This window comes from Watersipora subatra, chromosome 4, assembly GCF_963576615.1.
Source record: "Watersipora subatra chromosome 4, tzWatSuba1.1, whole genome shotgun sequence".
In the NCBI taxonomy this organism is placed as follows: Eukaryota; Metazoa; Bryozoa; class Gymnolaemata; order Cheilostomatida; family Watersiporidae; genus Watersipora; species Watersipora subatra.
This window is the reverse complement of record NC_088711.1, coordinates 61,334,836-61,359,466: the sequence shown is the minus strand read 5'-3', so window position 1 is coordinate 61,359,466 and position 24,631 is coordinate 61,334,836. Positions and strand designations below refer to the sequence as shown.

Here is a 24,631-nt window from a genome sequence, read left to right as displayed (position 1 = left end):
TCTAACCCAGTGAGAGACAGCATAATGCACTGCAGTCATGCATACATAAATAAACATACATCTTGGCTCCTGGTGCCATGCAGTGTCTTCCTGTAATAGCTAAATAATCATTCCCTACCAGGAATATTTAACTGACACCCAGAATATTTCAAGTATTTTTACCGATTACCATGAGTTTTTGTTTCGCTCCTTGCCTATTAATATTTATGTACTTACTGTATGTGGATGCTAGTCATGAGTTCCTAAATATATGTGCATTATATGTGCATCCTGCATAGTGTCTAACCTCTCTTTTTTTAGCTATTAAACTTATTCTAACTTAATTTTCTAACTCAATCAAACTTCTAACTTAGGCTAACTTATTTACTGTAAATTTCTCTGCAATCTGTTCTGACCTCTTGCTTATATATTGTATTGAATAACTGAATTACTGTTACAAGTTGAATTGCTTCCTCTCTGCCATTTGTCGTATAAATAGCCTTTAGAAGTGATAGAGCAAGGCTAATCTCACCCGCTGACTCTGTTATACTGAACAATGGCATCTGCTGACTCTGTTATACTTGACAATGGCACCTGCTGGATTAGTCTGGCATGAAAATATCTGCAATCTTGGCTAATCCTTGTTGCTATTGTACTTGCTTCTTGTCTAACTTAAGATTCACTACTTACTGAACTTGCTAGTGATTCCTCAAGTCCGCTTGTCATGCATCTCCTAAGCCATCACATCGCTCGTAGGAGCGTCTTGATCGAACCATGAGATGCTAATACATAACCACTTTCATCGATTGTACACTCGAGATGTATATTATATGTATACATAGTCGCTGTCGAGGAAACTCTGTATTGAACATATATCATTGCTGACTCATGATGGGTTGAGGCAAAAAGCAGATCATTTGCATGTGCGCAGACTTGTGTGAATTAAATTTCATGAGTTTCAAATATTGTGTCCATATAAGTTATCATACGGATACGCTATGCTTAGGATGGTATGATGACCTTATGACCTGTGAGATGTGTTTAAATCTGTCTAGTTAAAGCATGTAGTTTCTTCATGGTGATTAGTTTACAGTAACTCATCTGCAGATCTGTTTTCCAATGTCTATTGAGTATTACCAACTTTCATTTCATGTAATACTTGATTGTTATTCAGTGTGCGTACAATTTATTTCGCTACTTTATGGTTTGGCTTTTTTTTTCAGTAATTCAACCGGTCAACAATATTCATTAAAAATAGTATAAATAAAAAAAAACTAAAATACATAAATCTCTCTCATACTCTGCTCTAGTGAGATACCTCCATGAGCATAATTTTGGCAACAGTCATTGCTGTTTTTCAATTAAGTTTTCTCAAGTGTAAAAGCGTAAAAAGTTTCTAACACCCTTCTTCAGGCTTCTTCAATGAACTCCACGCGATTTATGAAAAAAGTGACTTTTTTTAGATATGATAAAGGCAATAGTTTCGTGCCTGTGACAAAAAAGTACGGGCTAAATGAATCTACCGTTCGCTACATAAAGAAGGATGAGGCTAACATCCGTAAAACTGCCTTGACATCCTTCTCAAAAGACGCTAAGAGGGTTATGACCTCAAGGAATATATATATGTATACATGTGCATAGGGGTGATGATATGGTGCGGATTTTCACCTGTCATATGGGTTTCTGGTTCCCATTAACCACAATAAATCAGGGCCGCTGTTTGTTGATGATGTAGGCATGTACATATCTGTAACACCTGTTGCAGGGGCAAGCAAGGGTGAATGGACACGGAGGTGCTGACGGGTTCTGGTTGGTACACAGAGATGGTTACTCAGCGTGCCAGCTCATGCAGTCAGCCACGGGGGATGGCTCAAGATGTAAAGTGAGACTCGACAAGGGCTCTCATGTCCTGGAGGTAGACGAGAACGATTTGGAGCGGGTAAGTTTGTCACCCCGTTTTAATCAGACTACAACAGATGGGCGATCACTTAGGCCAAAGTAAAGCCCTTAGTTATATTCTTGCTGAGCCTCGGTTTTGGCTAGATATGAAGTGAGCCTATTTCTGCCAGAGAGCAAGATCCAAAATTTCAAAGCCACGTAAGCGACTACGCTACACGATTGCGTGCAAAGTTATGATTATTCTGTATAATTGGCTGCGAGGTTTTGATTTCCCATTGTTACTACTATGTTGTATTTTCTCTGACAGCTCAAAGTTCACCTAGCGGTCTGCTGCTACTAATTACTAGTAATCTTGTTTGTTTATTATCACTAGAGCAAAGATATCTTGTTTAACATTCCTGCCCTGACCGCTTCTACTCCTCTTCCTATGTTTAGCCAGCCTCTCGCATACATATTCAACAAGGGTCTTGCTCATGACGGCTTTTTGACCTTTCCTTGAACAACTTATGCGATTCCACTAATTCTGCAAGCATTGCCTTTTTGTTGCTGTATATTGTATCATTTACCATTGCATTTTCAGCAAATAGCTTTTACATTAGTTTCATCACTTATAATACTGTTCAGTAGCTAGTCATGAAGTTAGAAAGAGTGGACTAAAGGAAATCTGACTCTATTTCCTTCCATCAGTATGTTAATGTGCAAGTTGTTATTGTGCATGCGAGGGCAGACTGTAAAAGGTGTTTTGTAGCAGCTATATAGAGCCGGTGTGTTTGTTGTCTATATAGATACTGAAGTCCCGCATCATTTTAAAAAAGCCTCCGTTATGACATAGCGACATTATCTCGATCATTCCTGAACGAATAGTTAGTTAGCCGCACTTTTGTGCTCTGCATTTTATTTTGTGTTTACAGTTTGAAATATTCTATCAAATAGATTCTCAGATATTGTTAATGTTTTCGCGTTGTTGGAAATTAATGGCCTGTCACTTAGTTTAGTCTACGGTTTTATGATTTTAAGCGCTATTGGGTAGCGGATTTTACTATTTGAAACAAATTTCTCAAAGCAAAGGTCAGGATACTTTGCTACTTTGTGTTATTGTAGAATAAAGTTATTTAAATATGCACTCTTGAAAAAGACCTCAGAAAGAAAGTCAGCAATGTTTGTTCTCTCTATGTTTCTAATATTTTTGTTATCAAGCTTGTTAGGATATTGTAAAAAGAATACACACGAAATCTTTTTTTTATTTGTAGCAGGGAAATGAAAATATTCCAGTTTTTAGTTTTTTAATACAAACTCGAGTGAAGTATTGGGCAGACAAACTGCGTTATTGGCAGCGTTGAAAGGTACACTGTGCAAAAAGCACATCAGGGCATTAATATCTAAAATTACTTTGGATATAAATTCAAAGATATTAGAAGTTATTCCAATATGAAGTCTGCAATTTTCATGTCACACATTTGATCTCTCTGTCTATTGATGTCTATGTATGTTGACCTCTTTGTCTAGCAAGAAGACTATGGTATTTATTTGCTGCCATGAAATGCACAGAGCTGGCAGCGAATGTGTAACTTTTGACACTGGAATGCCTGACTATCTTTAGCACGCCCCTACGGAGTAAGGCAGCTGTTGATAGCTTCATTTATCTCCAGTAGTCGGTGGCTGCATATCTTGACATCCTTGTTTACATTGCATACGAGTAAGCTCTCACCTTTGCCTTCTTCTCTCTTGTTGGAATGAGTCTCATATGATATTGATGAGTTGCCAAAACTAGTTTAGCTTGTATGTTTGTTATTCAGAGCAACCCTCCATCGTTGGACCTTTGCGAGAATTTGTCTTCCCTTACTTATTTAAATGAGTCCTCTCTCCTGCACGTGTTGCGGCAGCGCTCCGGCAGCAGCTTGATTCACACCGTGACAGGACCTAGTCTTCTTGTCGTCAGTCCGGATGTAGCCCTGAATATTTACTCTCACAAGGTAGGAGTACAACAGGTAGCCCACAGTATTCCGTCTCATTTGGTTTAGTAAGCAAAACAACAAATTAGTAAACGTAGTTAATTCTCAGAAGAATAAAAAAGCAAAGACCTTCATTAAACCTTGTCTTATGAATCTATCAACTATGCTATAGTTTTCATTTGTAGTGTTTTGATAGTACAGAGATGAGCATAGTTAATATGTTGACGTACATATGCTGTGAGATATGTAAACCACTAATTTAAGTTCCAAGTTAGAGGTCAGTTTGTATAGGTATAGACATAATTGGAGGCATTTGATTATGTGTATACAGTGTATTAAGACTTGTTCCCTATAGATAAGCGATCTCATCTCTGATATGTGTAACATTTGAGATGTTATTTGTGCCTAGCAGGTTGTTAGCTCAACTAAAAGTAGAGATCAGTCTTCCGCTAACTAACTACAGCAAGCACTTGCTTTGAAGTGTCGTATGAACATAGGGCATGCCAAGTTATGCTTAAGTGTCAGCTATGAGGGTGTCACTTGCAAGCCATGCAGAAAAATCACTCGATTCAATTTGTCATTCTAAAAGAGGACTTTAAGCAGCTCATAGATAAGATATAAGCCTCTGTTCCTATTATTATCAGAGTGTGTACAAAGGAACTCTGATGCACAGATTTTTATAGCATTTAATGATACTCTTCAGATGTTTAGTCACTAGATAGTTTGCTGTGCTCTGAGCCGAACAAAGTAACTGTAAATTATTAATGAAATTGGACACGTTGGAAGAGGGCCAGGGGGTGGAGGGGTAGATCCAATCAACATGTTTTTATGAGGCAATGATCAAAATTGAATTGAGTCAGTGTATCCATGAGCTGTTACAGGGTTGATCAGTCACCATCGTGACCCTCTGTATGTGGGTCAGCATCTTCAAGCTTTTACTGATAAAAAGGGTATAAATAACACTAAATAAAACTGTTGGAATTCTCTGTCCTTAGTTGACATCTATTATTTTTACTTGGAATAGCTGGGCACTGTAATATGTCCTTGACACTACTGTTGAATATTTCTTAAACACTCCTTTTGCTAATGATTGCGTCAACCAATTCTGTGCGTAGGGTTTTGCTATATACATTTTGGTTGGCATCACTTCATGACCGATTTATCTAAATACCATCTCTGAATGAAGCCATGGTATATAACCCCCTCATCTGTGCACCAAACCTACTTTGGTTGTTTTGTACCCTATAGGCCCTACTTGGAAACTGTTATATCACCAACACAGCCTAGCCTAGTTAGCAATATATTGAGGCCTTAAGGGATATCCACATTGTCCATCACTGTGTTTCCAAGACCTAGTTAATTCGCTAGTTTGCGTCATCTGCAAGATGAAATTGACAAAAATCCCCAAATTAACGAGTTATGATAATAGCAAATTTTGATCGATTGTTTCATGCTTACAAAACAAAACATGGAAATAGCGCTTGCCAATGATGCGCAAGAAACCACTGCGTAAGCTATTCCATTTTAATCATTTTCCACACTTCATCATTCCTATTTCGCAAGCGTGCTGCTAAGCGAGACGGCAGTGCGCTGCTATGACCTCCGGCGTAGAATTCTTTATCTTTTTTAACAAAGAGCTTGTGTTTATCTGTAACACGCAAATTTCCATTAAAACACTTGTCTCACTGTAACTCTATGTGGGCATAACTCCAAATCGGCGCCACTCGCAGTATGGAAACGGCGCACAACACTCCCAAGACACAACGTTTGATGCCTTCTCACAATCTATGGACAATTCCTCTGGTTTGGTGGCTTAGTATGAAGTGAACTTAATTTCAAAATACTTCATAGTTTATTAGTTTACTTTTAATTTTTCAATAGCAGTTCAAATCACTTTTCTTCACATGAATTCGTCTCTCTCACCAGTTTAATAAGGCATCGCCATCATTACATTTGGTTTTCTTCCTACTGTTTTTATTATCTCTTTTTTGTACCGGGTGTTTCCTCTCCTCTTCCTGTTTTTTCAGATAATGCAGATGGTAAAAGGCTGTCATATAGCTGACTTGCCTCCCCATGTCTATAGCTCGGCGCAAAAGGCATACCAAGTGATGATGAGCACCTCGCGGGACCAGACAGTGGTATTGGGAGGGTGGACAGGTAGTGGCAAGACAACTTCCTTTAAGCATATATTGGGGTACTATGCGCATTGCTATGGAGGGATGCACAAGACCTCTCTAGGTAATGTATTGCTATACTTGTTGAGGTGATCATCTGCCCCTCTATGCAAGTTATCTAATTTGTCCAATTACTCACGATTATTTAGATTGACTCTAGTTAATTATGTCGCTGCGACCTATCAGCTGATTAGCTCTAGCTAGTAGGTTAAGGTATAGTAGACACTTCTACAAGGTAAATAATCCGGTCCAGTGATGTTTACGTTATAGAAATTTTGCGTTATACTAAACATAGACTACATATAAATATAGTAATCCATTCCAAGATCTTCCCTGACTCATCCCCTTGGATCTTCAGAAAGGAAAAAACTTTAATTTAATGACTGTACAGTAACTGTGGTATTATTGGTTTGTATTGATAACTTTTCTTTTTTTCTTTTTACTTTCACTTGATTTATGGTTCATGAATATGGTAATTTTATAATGAGTTAAGAGGATTGCACACCTTCAATGTCTATTTAATATTGGAGCTAGTAAGTTAGGTACTTGTCAAACCCTTTTATGTAAGTACAGATGGTTAAAACGCTACCAATATTTTTAGAGAAACACAAACTAGTCAGGCAGGTTGGAATTGTGTGTCAAAGATGGCTTCTAGCTGTAAATCCACTTGTTAATAAAATGATAATGACTAGCTTGTAGCTGGTTACACATAGCAATACAATATTTATTATTATTTATATCAGATTTAACTGTAAGAGTTTGATAACTTCTGGCACAAAACAACACTATTAGCAGTGAGAAGTGTTATATATGTAGGACGGTAGCTCAGGCTGTTAGCATCAAAAACATTGCTCAACCAATCAGCTATGACCTACTTTGAGAATAAGTTTTCAGCTTGCCGCCGTTCGCTCATTTAGATAAAAGGGAATCAATTTTAAACAAATCTTTCTTGTTTTATAAAATCAGTTAGGTTTTGGCAGTTAGGTAATAGCTTTCAACTATCCGTAATGCTTTTGCATGCAGGTTTCATTGCAGTCCTTGCGAAAGACTTCCATTCTATTTTTCATGAGTTTCTGCTGAAGCAAAATTATATTTTAACTTGAGTATTTTGTTATCAGCACTCCATGAAGGCAAATTGTTATGGTAATGCTGTGAAGCATTTCACTGTTTGTTTATGCTAGTCCATTGACCTCTAGTTTTATCACTAATCTTTGCAAATAACCTTGCAGAATGATTAGACAACTCCTAATATTATGGAATTTTACCCAAACTATCGCTAGTAATGTCTTCACGAGCTGTTAGCTCATTCAGAGTCAATATCTGTTACTTCTGTATCATTCTTTAGCGTCTGAACTTATTTATTCATAGATATACCGTACAAGACAAAAGATAAATACATGTAATATTGTTACTCAGATATTACGCAGAGAGACCATTATGGTAGAAAGCTGGATTGTCTATGCATTATGTCAAGGAAATACGGCTAACACTGTCAAGCGGTTGAGTTCATTTCTCATACCAGACCCAGTCAGGTGTCTAACAAAACAAGGTCTCTAAATTCTAGCCTTCGAAATAATGAGCCCAAGGTGATCATTCTAAAAATAGTCCTATGTGAGTAATCTCAGGCTAAATTAGCAAGATGCAACGAGATGAATAGTCTCCATGGCAGGTAGTACACGATGTACTAGTACATGATGTACTAGTAGATCATGTACTTGTACATGATGTACTAGTACATGATGTACTAGTACATGATGTACTAGTACATGATGTACTAGTAGATCATGTACTAGTACATGATGTACTAGTACATGATGTGCTAGTACATGATGTGCTAGTACATGACAATTAACTAATCTTCATCAGAACAACTAATTAGGAGCGATCATATGTAGCTTCTCAGTTGTGTTATTCTAGATTGCAAACATTAAAGGACCTGTCAGGCAATGTTCAGGGAAAGCAATTTGTTAACACCATATGTTGTTAAAGAATAGAGAAAGCATAATATTTTTATGCTTTATTATTTATCTTGAGGTGTTGACTGATGTTCTAAAAAAAGAATCAAGGAGATTGACCAACCAGAAGCTGAGATATAGCCAGCCAAACACAGGTCTACCAAAAAACATAAGTGTTTTGGTAGTCATCAATATATGACGTATGAAATCGACTTGTGTGCCATTGGTCAATTAAGCCAACTAATGCGCTCTCCTATAACAATCACGGCGTTTTAATTGGTTTAATCCCTGGAAGTATAGAACAATCAAATTGGGCCTAACAATCATCGCTCTGAGAATTCCGAACCAGTCCCTCTGACGTGTAGATTAGTTTTAGAATAAAATAATTACACGCATCTATTATTTTGCAACATTCTGCTATCACTTTCTACAAATTATATTAGTTACATCATTTATTCTATACGCAGTTATATTATTATTTTGTATAATATGCATTATGATTATAATATTAATCATAAAAAATAATCATAGATAAGATAATAGATCAATAGAAAAATCAAATCAAAAGTTATCATTTTCTTTTTTACAGCAAGAGCAGCACGGTCAAGTTATTCTTTTTAAGATTATGGCTGTAGTGAACTTACAGTATGTTAATAGTGACGATAATCATGAAAGTCAACTAAATGCTGCAGTAGATACACAATAGAAAAATGATGAATGAACAAAAATTCACATTCTCATTTCTTATTCTAAACGACTTGCAATCGCGGATGTCGCATATAGACTATGCACGCGCCGTTCGTTGAACAGAGGATCTTCGGAGCATATCCGTGGAGATCGAGTTAAAATTTGAAGCACAATAGTCAAAATATGCTCTTCTGTTTTGACAAATCACGGCGAGGGGTTGTGGGCAAATGCCTTTACCACACAATGTTTGCTTGATTTTCTTGAGAAACCAGAGCTAGTCTGTAAATTATTTACTATCGCGAGAAGCTTTTCACATCTCATAGCCAAAACAATCATTATACGTAACGGCGGTAAGGGTGCACAACTCCGGCACATGAACATTAAGTCGATTTTATACGTCACAGTTTTCGAGATTTTCGAAGGGTTTTCCTCTGATTCTTTATTAGGTAGACCTATGTTTGGCTGGCTATATCTCAGCTTCTAGTGGGTCAATCTCCTTGATTCTTTTTTTAGAACATCAGTCAACACCTCAAGATAACTAATAAAGCATAATAATATTATGCTTTCTCTATTCTTTAAGCAGGTTTTTGCCTAAAAATCATATTCGTGCTGGATACTGTTTACGTTTGCCAAAACTAGCGCAATATTTGATATTCAAATACAAATTCTGCATACACATCGCTAGAATATTTTTGTCTGAAGATTTGTTGAAAAAGCAATATTATTGTTAAAAACGAGTAAAACAGATGCAAATGAATGTAGTCCTTTATCTGCCTTAACAATGGTTCAGGTTTTTTAGTAGCATAACTGAGAAGTTGAGCTACTAATAGCAGTATTAGTAGCTACATGTAGTAGTATTAGTAGCTATATGTAGTAGTATATTAGTAGCTATATGTAGTAGTACTAGTAGCTATATGTAGTAGTATTAGTAGCTATATGTAGTAGTAATAATAGTTACATGTAGTAGTATTAGTAGCTATATGTAGTAGTATTAGTAGCTATATGTAGTAGTATTAGTAGCTATATGTAGTAGTATTAATAGTTACATGTAATAGTATTAGTAGCTACATGTAGTAGTATTAGTAGCTACATGTAGTAGTATTAGTAGCTATATGTAGTAGTATTAATAGTTACATGTAATAGTATTAGTAGCTACATGTAATAGTATTAGTAGCTACATGTAATAGTATTAGTAGCTACATGTAGTAGTATTAGTAGCTATATGTAGTAGTATTAGTAGCTATATGTAGTAGTACTAGTAGCTATATGTAGTAGTAATAATAGTTACATGTAGTAGTATTAGTAGCTATATGTAGTAGTATTAGTAGCTATATGTAGTAGTATTAGTAGCTATATGTAGTAGTACTAGTAGCTATATGTAGTAGTAATAATAGTTACATGTAGTAGTATTAGTAGCTATATGTAGTAGTATTAGTAGCTATATGTAGTAGTATTAGTAGCTATATGTAGTAGTATTAATAGTTACATGTAATAGTATTAGTAGCTACATGTAGTAGTATTAGTAGCTACATGTAGTAGTATTAGTAGCTACATGTAGTCGTATTAGTAGCTACATGTAGTCGTATTACTAGCTACATGTAGTGGTATTAGTAGCTATATGTAGTAGTATTAATAGTTACATGTAATAGTATTAGTAGCTACATGTAGTAGTATTAGTAGCTACATGTAGTAGTATTAGTAGCTATATGTAGTAGTATTAATAGTTACATGTAATAGTATTAGTAGCTACATGTAATAGTATTAGTAGCTACATGTAATAGTATTAGTAGCTACATGTAGTAGTATTAGTAGCTATATGTAGTAGTATTAGTAGCTATATGTAGTAGTACTAGTAGCTATATGTAGTAGTAATAATAGTTACATGTAGTAGTATTAGTAGCTATATGTAGTAGTATTAGTAGCTATATGTAGTAGTATTAGTAGCTATATGTAGTAGTACTAGTAGCTATATGTAGTAGTAATAATAGTTACATGTAGTAGTATTAGTAGCTATATGTAGTAGTATTAGTAGCTATATGTAGTAGTATTAGTAGCTATATGTAGTAGTATTAATAGTTACATGTAATAGTATTAGTAGCTACATGTAGTAGTATTAGTAGCTACATGTAGTAGTATTAGTAGCTACATGTAGTCGTATTAGTAGCTACATGTAGTCGTATTACTAGCTACATGTAGTGGTATTAGTAGCTACATGTAGTAGTATTAGTAGTTACATATAGTAGTATTAGTAGCTACTTGTAGTAGTATTAGTAGCTACATGTAGTAGTATTAGTAGCTATATGTAGTAGTATTAGTAGCTACATGTTGTTTTATATAATCAGTCTATATATAATAAAGTGATAGTGTTAACTATCAGCCATAAATAATAAGCCCATAATGTTGTGGATGGTTTACCTTGATCTCAGTGTGTTATTACAGCTGGTTTACTAGAGGTTTATAATTAAGAGGAACTTGCATTTTCAGATGCTGCACTGGTTTAAGATACACAGTGGAGGGGTTGTGTTTCCATGACTCTATGTGATATTCAGTACGTCAGGATAAGACCATTGTTTGTTGGCAAATGAGTCTTGTAGATGCTACTGGTTACGATATACCCGTTGTCGTTAAAACAGAAATTCAATTTTATTTTGTCTGAACTTTTAATTTACAATTTTATTAGTAGCATCACGCAAGTGACCAATTAAAATTTATAGTCACTGTTTTATGTGAAATTTGTTATACAATTGTCACCTAACATCACACAACAAGTGTCACGCTAACTAGTTTAGCCTGAGTGCCAATAGTGTCTGTTAGAGTGGTTTCAATGTGTCCTCTGACACGCATCGGTCTCTGTTAGGATCCTTAGTCTATTAGTGGATGTACATTATGTCTCTGTACGCTTTTAATTTTTTTCTAACAAACAGTTGGAGTGAAGAATACAAGTTATTGGTCACTTTGGAGGGACTCTGGTCTTTTTATGACCAAAGTCTTTATAATAAATACCATTTTCAATATGGAATTATATTGCATTTTTTATGAGCTGCTTCATCAAATGTTGATATACTAATGGTGCTTCCTTATAGATCAGATACTACATTCTTTCCACCTGTTTCTTTTTCTGTCATATTTCATTAGAAACGCCCTTACACTCACCTGCCTCATGCTGTCTTTGCTAGACAACACAGGCTGGTATAACCTTGATGCATTACCGCTCCCCGCTGCCTGTCATGGTATGCATTTTAATTCACACTATTGTTAGTTGGTGGCAGGACTAAAGTGCTACATCAGGCATGAAGTCGTGCGTCGGATATCGGATGTCATGGGTGGCACGAGGACAAAACTTCTTTGATATGCACTGTTTGATTGATTTCTTTCCATTAAATATTGCCGAGTTTCCGGATGATACAGTTTCCTTTAAACTTTCCGTTTTCTTGACCTAACTATATATTATCATATTTTAGTAGCTGTTTTGTGAAGCGCACCTTTGATTTGGCATGCCTTAGCAGGTGAGACTCATCAGCTATTATGCAGGAATGTGGGGTTTATAAGTGGCCTGTATTGCTTTATGAGACCGCTATTCCATCTCAATGACAGATAAATTCAGAGAGTTTATGAGATTGTAAGTCTGTAATGACAGGCGATAGCAGGTGATGACAGGAGATTGCTGAGCATATTGAGGCCAACTGCTCATGCATTCAGCTCATCTGTTCATCGAAGAGAATGACAGCTTGATGCAAGCTTGGTTTTCTATATGGTGGCACAACAATACATTTTATTCAAGACACAAAAATTGTTTTATATCTTATATCTTTATGTTTTGTATGAAAAATGTTTTTATATCAGTTATGATATTTCACACATAACTGATATGAAATATTGAGTTTTTTCCTATGTAGTAGAACAAAAGCTATTTTTATAAAAAAAATTTGCAAAACTAACACATTTTAATAAATTGTCGTTTGCTTCAAAATGTGCAGTTTAGCGTTCATGTTTATCGTTTAGCATGTTCATCTGATCTTATATCGCTCAGTCGTTCACCTTCAGCTCTAGTCGAGCGTACATCACACCTCATAGTTTTATGGGAGCCAAACTATCCTGTATCTCGTATAACATTACATACTTGAGCATTCAAAAATGCTTTATTTTTATGTACATAGGCCATGTTGCCATAACAACAGAAGCGAAACCTTTGTACCGCTAATCTTCAGTTTTTTAGGTTATTGAATTATACTGCCCTTGGTTTACCAGATATTCTGTGTAATCTGAAAAATATGTACAATTGTGCAAGTAAAAATGATATAAGTTTTCACACACTACACCTGAAGACAAACGCATGTAACAGGTTGGTCGATGTTGTAGTAGCTCTACTTTCATGTGTCTATGTACTATGGTTACGCCACAACTCCAAACGAACAAACATTTTTAGAATTTTGAAAATCAAAGGCCGAGATCAAATGGATGGTTTCCGTGTGTAGCATGTGGTGACAACTCTGGCCGGGTAGCTGTGATGTTAGTCTTCTATACATGACTCAGTTTGTACTCCTACCACTTACTAATATTGTAGTAATATATGCATACAGTGCATATGTATACTTGTAGCCTCCGTACCACAAATTATATTGCTTACAGAAGTGTACACCCATTTTCGAAATTTGGTCTCAAAAAATGCTAATGTAATTTGATTAACCTGTACAAAGTTGTCAAATCATCTTTTTTGTAATGTACTATTAACGGTCTCTATGCGTACATGTTTCTGTCAAGTTATAGCAAGTAAGTTTTCATAATTATAGTAAGAATTTAGGGAGTTGTCCTCTTTTCTGTTCACAATCAATTCATGGGAATCAAATATAAAGTTGGTTTACAAGCGAAAGGTAAAAGCAACAAATATCTTTTAAAAATGTAGGTAGCTCTCTCTATTGTATGGTCGGCTGCTGTGGTGGGTAGGCGAGATGGAAATATCTACAGTTGCTTGTGCATTTATGAATGTGTAGAAATCCTTTTATGGATTTGCTTTTTCATATTTCAATTCTCATCCGCATTCAATTTCATTTGCAGATGAAAAGCTGACAGCGGCGTGCTTTGTCCTCGAATCACTCGGCAACTGTCCGACAAAACATAACAGAAATGCTACTAGATTCTCACAGATGATCACCTTGGACTTTGACAAACATGGCTATATGAACTCCGCCACCTTCCAGGTGACACGATACGTTCAAAATATATCCACCCTATTCTTTGTTTTGCTAAAAGCCTCTGTTTTATAGCGCACCTTCACAGGCTTTACTTTAGTAATAGATCCACAAAACAGTATGTGACTTGGTGGGCCTGTGGGAGTATTATTGTCAGCCACAGGAAGCGGGTCTAGTTGAATGCCCGGCATTGCTCGGGTAATAAAAGTCTTTGCAAAGAAAATTTATTTATATAACATAAAACAACAGTTACCATTCCAACTTTCAAACTTCATAGTGAGAAAAGTGTTTTATGCAGTTAAAATAAATTAAGAGAAAAAGTAAAAGATCGCAATCTTCATAGAGTTCAAGTCTAGCCGAATGCGAAATTTTGATTCCAAAAATTTAATAGCTATAATTGGACATACCGAAGGACAGTCAGACAGACGAAAAACTTTGAGAAATGTATATATATATATATATATATATATATATAGAAAACTATTTTTAATAATGCCTGACCTAGTTGTGGAGCAGAGTTTGTGTTTTTTAATTTTTCAAATTATAAAATAAATTGTCATAATAGGCTCATCATTCCGATGAATTTGACCCTGTGTGCTGGTTTCTGACAAAATTGAGAAAATTCAAGCTATACAAAAGTGCTCTAGCGCTTGCACCTGAACACATGGGATTAACCTGTGTACCTCTATTTACTGGTTCCAGTCTCTCTTGATATGCATAGTTTAGAAATGACATTATTTTACAACCATAGCTTTAATTAAGTAGTGGTCAGCATGGAGGAAGTAGGCCTATACCACAGCCCAACATTCTGAGGCCTTCATTTATCAGTACAACACCGACATGATCTGCTTAAAGGTTGACCTGCAACAAAATTCACATTACAGTTATTTGGTAACAAAAGATTCACCATGTCTTACTCTGCTGTGTTGTAGGTGCCAAATATGTGGAAATGTGATTACAAGCCCTTAAAATCTCAAAAACGAAAAGGCGCTGTAGATTGGAATCCGTTTATCTCTGACGTAGCCATGACAGTTTGGATATTGTCTTGTCACGTGATGTTCTCACGTGAATTGAAAGGCCAATAAAAAGCTCAATATAGAATTTATCGTAGCACTAGTTGATGATAAACACTTCGGGTTTTACCGAAGTCCCCGTATCAAATATAGATGCTCGCTATTTTACAGTTTGTTTCGGCTTAAACTAATCATCAAGTCGTAATCTGATCATGTGACCCAATACTTCGAAAATAATTTTTGCAGCACTTTTCGATTATCACAGGTGACCAACAGGCTCTTCATGACTATCAGACAATGATATGTACTCCTTCAAGCTAAGGATAAAAAATTAAACGAATTTTTACGGTAAGTTATGGGATATCACTGCTAAAAGTGACAGCATTACGATGACGATAAAACAAAAGAACAATTATAGACATGGTTTTATTGAATGCGTGAAGTATATTTGTGAAAATATTTCGACGAATAAGGTTGCATGAAACTGTAAACAGAAACCATCTACCACAACTACGTCATATTTGAGCCGTTTTGGAAAGAGAATCCAAACTACGGCGGTCTCGTGTGGCTGCGATTAACTGTTCGTTTTTGAGTTTTTAAGAGCTTGTAATCACCTTCCCACATATTTTGCACATACAACACAGCAGAGTAAGACATGGTGAATCTTTTGAGATCAAATAACTGTGATGTGAATTTGGTTGCAAGTCAACCTTTGAAGATAAAAATGTTTTACAACTTTTGATATGAATCACTTCTCTAACCTGATCTTCGCTGTATCAAATCCATAGATATTTCTTGTAGGTCACCATGTTGGACAAGAGCCGAATTGTTATGTCTGCGAATGGTCAATCTCCCTTTCACATATTTAACTATGTTGCTCACGGAGTGAGTACAGCGATGACCGCTGACCTGCAACTGCATGGTTCCAGAGGCAATCTAGAGCAGGTGAGATGAAAATTTGAGCAATTGGTTATAGGAACCTCAGCTACAAGTTCATCAAGAAAACAAATATCTTGGATGAATTTCCTTTTTGTATTCTCAAAAAAGACTTTATAGTACTTTCTGTCTACATGATTGGCAACACTGGTATTGTGGCTGACACTTACCTGAAACTTGTTAAACGCTATATTTAAGCGTTGATGATTGGCTCATTATCTCAAACACATCTTAGCATTACACAATTGCATCTTGCAATCACACCTGTGAAAATCAAAGAACGTTAATCGTATGGCCTTTGGGTTTATTTCAGCATTCTATAATGTAAGATTAGTTAATCATTTGTGTTTGCCAGTAGACATGATAGTTGAGTCGAGCAATGCTACACTTTTCCTTTTAAAATTGCCCATCAGGGTTTATAGAAATAAGATATTAAAAAGTATATATATACAGTCAAACATGGATAACTCGAACTTCAAGGGACCGAGCAAAAGTGTTCGAATTATCAGAGCGTTCAAGTTATCAGAGCACTGTCACAAGTCCATAGATTTACTTATTTATTAGTAGATACATGTACATATACAAACTATAATATAAATCAAAAGCACAAATGGCTTGTTTCAAATTAAATGCTTCGAATGTAAAGTTTAAAACGTTTTCATGAAAAAGTATAGAGATTTTTTTATCACTTGAGATTGGTTTGTTGTTTGAGGTGATGTTATTGCCAGGACGTTTTTCAGATTGACATTGGCAAAACTTGATCGTTGTTGAAATGCTCAAAAGAAAAGACATTTTTTTCTTTTGGGGTTTTACCCACGATCAATTTTGCCGTTTTTTCTTGAAGTTTATGCAGATTACCTTACTTTACCTGGGATTCGTTAAGAGCAACACTCCGAGGCAGTTTAATTAGAAGTTTTACGAGGTTCTACGGTACATTCTATATCACTCACGCTTTTTTAATAGATACTTATTGAATGTACACACGTATTCTGTGTTTAGGTCAAACGATGAATAGTTTTTTGTAGCTCAGACAACGTATACGTTTAATTACACCAATTTTAAGACGTTTTAAACATTCAACATTCCGACGTTGATTCAACACGGAATCAACGTCGGAAAACTATTCATAACGGGCTAGCTGGGTCACGCACTCAAGAATTTTCGCCACGCACATACAAAACAACATGCGATTTTTGTTTTGTATGTGCGTGGCGAAAATCCTTGCGCGCGTGACCCGGCTAGCCCGTGCTATTCATCGTATCGCAGTATAAATCAATTTTCACCAAACTTTTAGAAAAGTCGTTGACAAAAATATTTTGCCGATGGTGGTAATAACGACGCTTATGAATTACGAAAAGATGAAGTTTACCTCTATGGCTTTGAACAAAGTGATTTTCTAATGCGATAACAACCGTTTCGGTAGCCGTTGGGCAAAAAAACAGTTCGAATTAACAGTGTTGAGTTCGAGTTATCTATAGCAATTTATCATTACGTGGGAACGGACCAAAGGAAATGTTCGAATTAACCATGTGTTCGAGCTATCCGTGGACGAGTTATCCATGTTTGACTGTATATCAATTTATATAAATAAATAAAATATTTATATACTGGTTTAATAAATAATTAACTAAGAGATAATTATTTATATATATTATAATTATATAACATATATTATAAATAGTATATTATATATAATATACTATTTATAATATATATTATATATAATATATATTATAAATAGTATATTATATATAATATATATTATATATAATATACTATTTATAATATATATTATATATTATATGTAATATACAATTTATAATATATATTATATATAATATATATTATAAATAGTATATTATATATAATATACTATTTATAATATATATTATATATAATATAATATTTATAATATATATTGTATATAATATATATATAATATTATTATATATAATATATATTATATATAATATATTATATGTAATATATATTATATATAATATCAGTTTTCGCTTTCATAATGGATTGAGTCCTTCTCTGTCTTCTACTCTGAATGTCACATGTTATTTCTATTTTAACTATGATAACTATGTTATCGGTCATATACATGTATTTGACTGTAGGTTGACCGATATTCGTGTGTGAAAATTCGTTATGTTAGCCATTTTTAGAAACATAGTGTACCTGGGGAGTTGTCTGTTCACCATACGTGCTCTCACAAACTGATCAATATTTCGACGATACCAAGTTTATTACATGAATTAAATCAATCAGTCTTCTGTAAGGTGGTCCTTTATTATTAGCTGATAAACAGGTTGTTCTATAGACGATCTATCGTGAATTCATCATAATTTAACTCAAGGCATAGTTTTCAAGCCAATGGCGCTGCTATCTGTGCAAGGGATCAAGACTAGGTTAAGTCAAGGTCATTTTGAGTCCAGCATGAATAGTTAAGGTTTTATTTTTAGCAAATAAAAGCAGTTATTTCAATTGATTTTGTCTCAATTATTAGCATTATTAGCAGGTAGATAAAGCATCAGCAACCACTGGTTGGTCCAAATTAGACCAATCACTGAGGGTCCTCGCCATAACGTCAGATGAGAGTAAAATAATACAGAGGGTTGTGGCAGCCATTATTCACCTACATTCTGCGGGAGTTGCATACGGTTGGTTGTTCTTGTGCTGCTACTAACCCTCATATCATTCTTGCTTTTTGATTTTTCCTTGTGGAGAGACGAAAGTAGTTGGCCATTTTATCATATCAGCTCAATGATGGAGTTGTCTCATCTTGGATTATATTCTAATGAAATTATATGCACGTTTGTCATATTAGTTTGATGATGGAGTTGTCTCATCTGGAATTATTATGTATGGTTACTGGAGGAAAGGAAGAGTATCAAGATTAGCTCTTACATAATGCAGCCATCAAGCCACTAATCTTGTTAATTATATGAAATATTGTTAAATAATCTTTTTACTTGATCCGCAGTAAATGCGTTCATCTTACTTGGGATCCTTTCTGTATAGCGTCAAACATGAAAGTCATTTGCTCTATGTCAACACTCTGGGTCATAGTCGTTATTGCTTAGTTACACTCTGGAGTATTGAAAGTGACTTAGTCTCAGGAGCTTGTGGTAGTTGCTCATGCCAACCATGCTCTAGAGGTCTGATTTGGAGCAAGGTTAGCTGTGAGGGTATATCATTGATGAGAGCCTGTGACCAAACTCATCCTAAACAGTCGAGTTGCAAAAGTATTTAGAGCACATCCATATGTTTAACTACACATTTCATGTTATCTCCTAATTCCTTGTGATGGCTTCTAACGGCTCGTGTGGTGTGTTTGCAGGAGCTAACAACAAGCCGTACTTTGCCAACCCTGCGGGAGCGCAGGCAGCCTGTCAACTTCTTGGTGTTACTATGGAGGAGATCTCCAAGGCTATATTTTCACCATCCACTAATGCATCTAACCTTAGGTGTGTTTGCACTCACACGCCTACTCTTGTCTATCATTGCCCATGCACTCTATCAAACATAATATTGCCATAAGTGAAGTATGCATAGTAAAAATATTCATTGAATCGCTTGGAATATTACCAAGTAATATTTTTAAGCGAAAATATATCTAATTTTGCTTTATTTTATAAATTCTACAAGTAATATGTTTGTACGTCTGGTATACGAGTAGCTGGCCGTGTTTATCATCCAGATATGAGAGTCGTAATGTGAGTGTCTCGCTTTTATGAATGAAAATTTCGTAAAAAGGCGTGTAACATTTTGCTACTAAATGTGCATTCTCTTGTTTGCAGGGCTTCAGATGATAATATCCCTTCAGGTAATGATGCCCTTGAAGGCTTTCTAATTGGTCTCTATGTAGAGCTGTGCAATACGATCATCGGTCTTGTCAACAGGTTAGTAGTTGGCTGCTCGTTACCTAGAGCTACTGTCTAGTTAGTAGTTGTCTGCTCGTTACCTAGAGCTGCTGTCTATAGTTACTTCTCTCATTAAAGATAAACTCACACAAGGTTTTAGATTTTGTAGATTTTATCAGAAAGTGTCAGCATTTTATTATCATTTCCAAATGTTGTTGATGGTTGAGGGGATCTGTGATAACTGTGATCAAGTTTGCCCAATTTTAATCTTGGAACATCCTAGCAGTCAGGTCACCTCAAACATAAAAAACAATTGCAAATGATAGAAAAATACTGATACCTTTAGATAAAATATACGAAAATTTTGTGTAAGTTTTTATTTTCTAAATTAATATGTTAAAATCAACCCCATCACTAGGTGCGCATTCTGTTGTCTGCCAGGAAGCATTCCTGGCACTGTTGTTGATTTGGTGCCGCTATCTCCATTAAAACAGGTGATTTTGCTCAAGTCCTCCTGAGTACTGTTACAGCTCCAATCTCTATGACAGTTCCGTGTGGCTTTAGCTACTATGAGAGTTGTAGATTAAGCTGCAATGTTAGAGATCTTGTTGGGCTATAAGAGTATTTTATGTAGAATCACCAAATTTAAGACAATTTGAAGCATCTGTTCTCTTTTAACTGTATAAATGCATATTTGGCCACGACTCGTCAAACAACTGCAGTCCTGGCCAGTAAGTTGATTGTGTTTATGAAGACATACATTATTGTTTACAAAATTCTAGTCAGAATGTTTATGCCGTCGATTCATTGGTCAACTATTCTGAACAACATAACGTAATCTGTATTATATGTCATGAAATGACTAGTCGAGATTAGCAGCTTTTTTAGCCATGGCTAAATGTGTACATGCATTTTAGTCGGTTACAGGAAAACTGATGCTTCAAATTACCTAAAATTCAGTGATTGTACATAACATACAGCCATACCTTGACATACGAGCTTAATGCGTTCTGGGGCTCATATGTCAATGTGCTTGTACGTCAATGTAATATTTCCTATATAAAGTAAATAAATACAAATTAATTCATTCCCATACTATGAGAAAACCGCCTAAAAACAGGCTATTACGATGGAAAAACATGTTTTTCCATTGTAACATCTTGTTTTTAGGTAACATTGTAATATTGCAATAAAAACGGGTAAGTTTGCTTGTATTTCGATTTTTTCATCTGTTTCATCTGCACTCGTATGTCGAGGTATGTCTGTACTCTGCCTAACAACACTATGGTGTTAACAGACTGTTAACATTATGGTGTTAGCAGATTGTTAATGGTCTGGTGTTAACAGACTGTTTCACCTAGGTATGTCCCATCGGGACCTTTGAGGATGCCTGTTGTAAGATTTTGGTTGGTTGCTCTGTGGAATATTTTCACAAGCCAAATTGGACCAATGATAAGAGTCCGAACTTGTGAGAATGTAAAATAACATAACTTCATCCGCTTTAATGATTCACACCACTGTTATGGTCATAAAGCCTGGTTCCCATATCGAATGCGAGACCCCGGTGGTAATCTTGCCCAGCAAAACACTTGCAGCGCTAGGCTCAGCGGCTAATGTTCACATAAAGCTGCGTCGCTAGTGATCGCGTAAGATGGCCCGCTAGCCATGCCATCTCGAACGTGCTGACCTTCGCAGTAAAGTGCTTTTTGAGAAGGCTTTGCCTGCGGCTCTTCGCAAAAGTTTAACAGCGCTGAACTCTTGCGTTGATCGCCGGCAACTACCCGCGGTACTCGGTGCGTAGGTTCACATTTCACCGCTGATAGCCTGTGGTGCTGTCGCCGTGTATCATATTGAGGTGTATCATTTTGAGTTGTATCATCTTGAGGTGTATCATATTGAGGTGTATCATCTTGAGGTGTATCATATTGAGTTGTATCATCTTGAGGAGTATCATCTTGAGGTGTTAACCTATTAAACCTGTTAACCTATTCATGAAAGCTCTGCTTTCATGAATAGGTTAACAGGTCATGAATATGCATTTTGAACTAACAATTTCTAGATGAGCTAGTTTTAAAACGAGCAATTTCAATATAATTATATAGCATCACAGTTATTAATATAATTATATAGCATCACAGTTATTAATATCATTATATAGCATCACAGTTATTAATATAATTATATAGCATCACAGTTATTAGTATAATTATATAGCATCACAGTTATTAGTATAATTATATAGCATCACAGTTATTAGTATAATTATATAGCATCACAGTTATTAATATAATTATATAGCATCAGTTATTAATATAATTATATAGCATCACAGTTATTAGTATAATTATATAGCATCACAGTTATTAGTATAATTATATAGCATCAAAATTGTTTCCAGTCGATATTTTGCATCGTGAACCATTCTGTCTATTTTCACTTGAAAATATTAATAAAACCTGGAATTTGGTCCAGATTACACAAAAATATGATTAAAACTCCAATCTGTAGTTTTATCTCCTACTGTTAACGCAAGAAAAAATTATGCTGTCAACCTTTAATTTTCACCTTTATAGTAAAGTAACAAAAACCATTTTAATGATTATTGCTATATTACTTGAGTTTTGTTATATATCATTTAGTTTTATACATGATATCCTATGGTATTGATACATAACCTGTAGTAATGGTACATACCTTGTGACGCACCCTTTTATTATGCAATGCTTGCTGTGTGATACAGATCCTTGTCATATGGAACAAGGCATCACAACTCCATCACCTTGGTCGACACACCTGGATTCAATGATGACAACTCTCAGCCCGCAACCTTTGCCGACCTTTGCTACAATTATGTTAATGAGAGACTGCAACTCCTGTTCTACGAGAAAAATTTTCGTGAAAAAAACGAACGATACATTCAGGTAGGTTGCTAGTATTTATTGTAAGTCAAGAACCGCAACTTCTTGGGTAGAATTCAGCTTGTGTGTGCATTGTAAAGCAGTGAATTTGAGTCGAGATTGTCAATTTCGCGTCAATCTGAAGTTGATGGTATTTTTAAATGTCTTACATGTACCCCACAAGCTAACATATAGAAAAATACTTATCGTTTTTCAGATCTCAAAAGGTTTACACACAAGTTTTTAGCCTTGAAGGTTTTAATCGTTGGAAGTTGTTTGCCCGCTATTCAGCAGCCATAAGTGTTGATATTTCTGTTACACTCTAATGGAATACAGGGGCACCTTGAGATACGAGCTGGTTAAGATACCAATTTTTCAGAATCAGAGTCCAAATTCAAGCTGAATATTTACGTGAAATCTGAGCTGAGTTTAAAAACATGAGCTGGGCTTGCGAAGCAGTTGGTAGAAAGCTTTTTTGTGCCTAAATTTTCCACTAGGTTGTATAGACGTATCCTTTTCAATAGATTTATATTTATTTTATTATAAGGCAAGCATTCAATTATCTTAATATATAATAATGATCCTGTTGGGCCATGTTCAGGCCATGTTCAGGTGTAATAATCTGTTAACAACAGTATTTTTTGTAGGATCACCAAATCTTAGGACATTTGAAGCATCAGCTTATTTGTAATTGGCTAAAATACAAATGCATATTTGACCACAGCTCTAAAACAATGACGGTCTCACGTAGTCTTTTTGAAGTAATAATTTTTTGATTTGTTGTTGATAGGAAGGAATCGATGTGGACTATGACGATACAAGCAAGTCACCAGAAGCTATGGTTAATCTCATTGACAAGTGCTCTAATCAGCTGCAGGTAAGTTGAAGTACTTATTTACTTTGTCATACCAGTGCCACATCTGTTGATAATGTTTGGATTTTGGTCCTGCAGTTTCAGATGGGAGGAAGTGGTAGCCGCGTGGATCTCAGCTTACTCGGTCGGGAAGATGATGTTGGTTTGCTTTGGATTCTGGATGAGGTGGCCATGACACCTGGTGCTGCCGATGGGGACTTTGTGGAGAGGTTGCGGGAGAGACATGGCAGCAGTTCAGAGCAGTGTAAGTGCATTACAGCCAATAATAATTATTATTAGGAGTTGTGTCCTCTATAAGTATAAAACTTAGGAATCGTGCCGTCAAATAAATATTAACCTCTGGAGTTGTATCTTCTATAGGTATAAAAACTTAATAAGTTGTGTCTTCTATAAGTATAAAATTTATTAAAAAGTATAAAAAGTAATTATCGCAAGTTTTTACTTCTGTTTTATTTAGAAGCTCATTATTGCAATCACGCTCGGGGCTCCAATTTTATTCTAAGTTAGTTAAATTTTCCTAAGGAGAGGATTTTTTCAACTCTTAGTTTTCTCATTTTATAAATTTAAACAATCTCAAACATGTAAAGAGTCACATTCGTACATCTTAACAAACACAGAAAGTTTCTAATATGTTCACAGTGACCGTTTGCCCAGTTAATATATCAGCTGCTGTATGTTGTGTCACACCTAGTCCTACTACTGTCTGTAGATGTAATGCTTTGGGAGCATTTAGACAGCCCCCTTGTTCGTTTTACGATGTCTAAACATCATTCACAGTTTGTAAATAATATTAGGTAGCTGTTTAAAAAAGTAGAGTTTGGTGACAACTTGAAGCATGAGAATGAATTATATTATGAATTGCTCTTGTCACAATTCGCTCCAAACTCGGTGTAATTTTTATCACTTTTCTTTACTGCAGACATTCGATAGAGACTTGTTTGTATTATAATAAATGGTTACAGGGAAACATTTTATAAATCTTTCATTCGTAAGAGCAATCACGTTAGCTGCTATATTTGTAGTTTTACAAATCGAGAGTCTCAGCTATTTTACATCATGAACTGGTGTTATTTAATTTAAGACAACATTCCTAAAGATTGGTTTTTAAGTTGTAGCAAACATGAATGTAATAGAGTTTTTTACCCGGTGTGACTGCTGAGAGGCAGCCACATCGGGTGAAATGTCAAATCTCTAACAAATTTATCAA

General features: G+C 35.4%; 1 protein-coding gene across 6 annotated transcripts in view; it reads left to right on the top strand.

Moving 5' to 3' along the window:
- LOC137395289 (unconventional myosin-XVIIIa-like) overlaps positions 1-24,631 on the top strand; it is a 70,341-nt gene that overhangs the window by 5,391 nt on the left and 40,319 nt on the right. For 5 of the 6 annotated variants that reach the window (XM_068082173.1, XM_068082174.1, XM_068082169.1 and 2 more), the window contains exons 3-13: positions 1,745-1,918; positions 3,675-3,851; positions 5,858-6,068; positions 13,702-13,844; positions 15,650-15,793; positions 18,306-18,450; positions 19,131-19,257; positions 19,591-19,692; positions 22,394-22,574; positions 23,341-23,427; positions 23,503-23,668. In XM_068082173.1, the coding sequence (XP_067938274.1) occupies positions 1,745-1,918; positions 3,675-3,851; positions 5,858-6,068; positions 13,702-13,844; positions 15,650-15,793; positions 18,306-18,450; positions 19,131-19,257; positions 19,591-19,692; positions 22,394-22,574; positions 23,341-23,427; positions 23,503-23,668 (1,657 nt within the window). The remainder of the gene's footprint in view (positions 1-1,744; positions 1,919-3,674; positions 3,852-5,857; positions 6,069-13,701; positions 13,845-15,649; positions 15,794-18,305; positions 18,451-19,130; positions 19,258-19,590; positions 19,693-22,393; positions 22,575-23,340; positions 23,428-23,502; positions 23,669-24,631) is intronic. The other variant, XM_068082170.1, reaches the window with a different exon arrangement.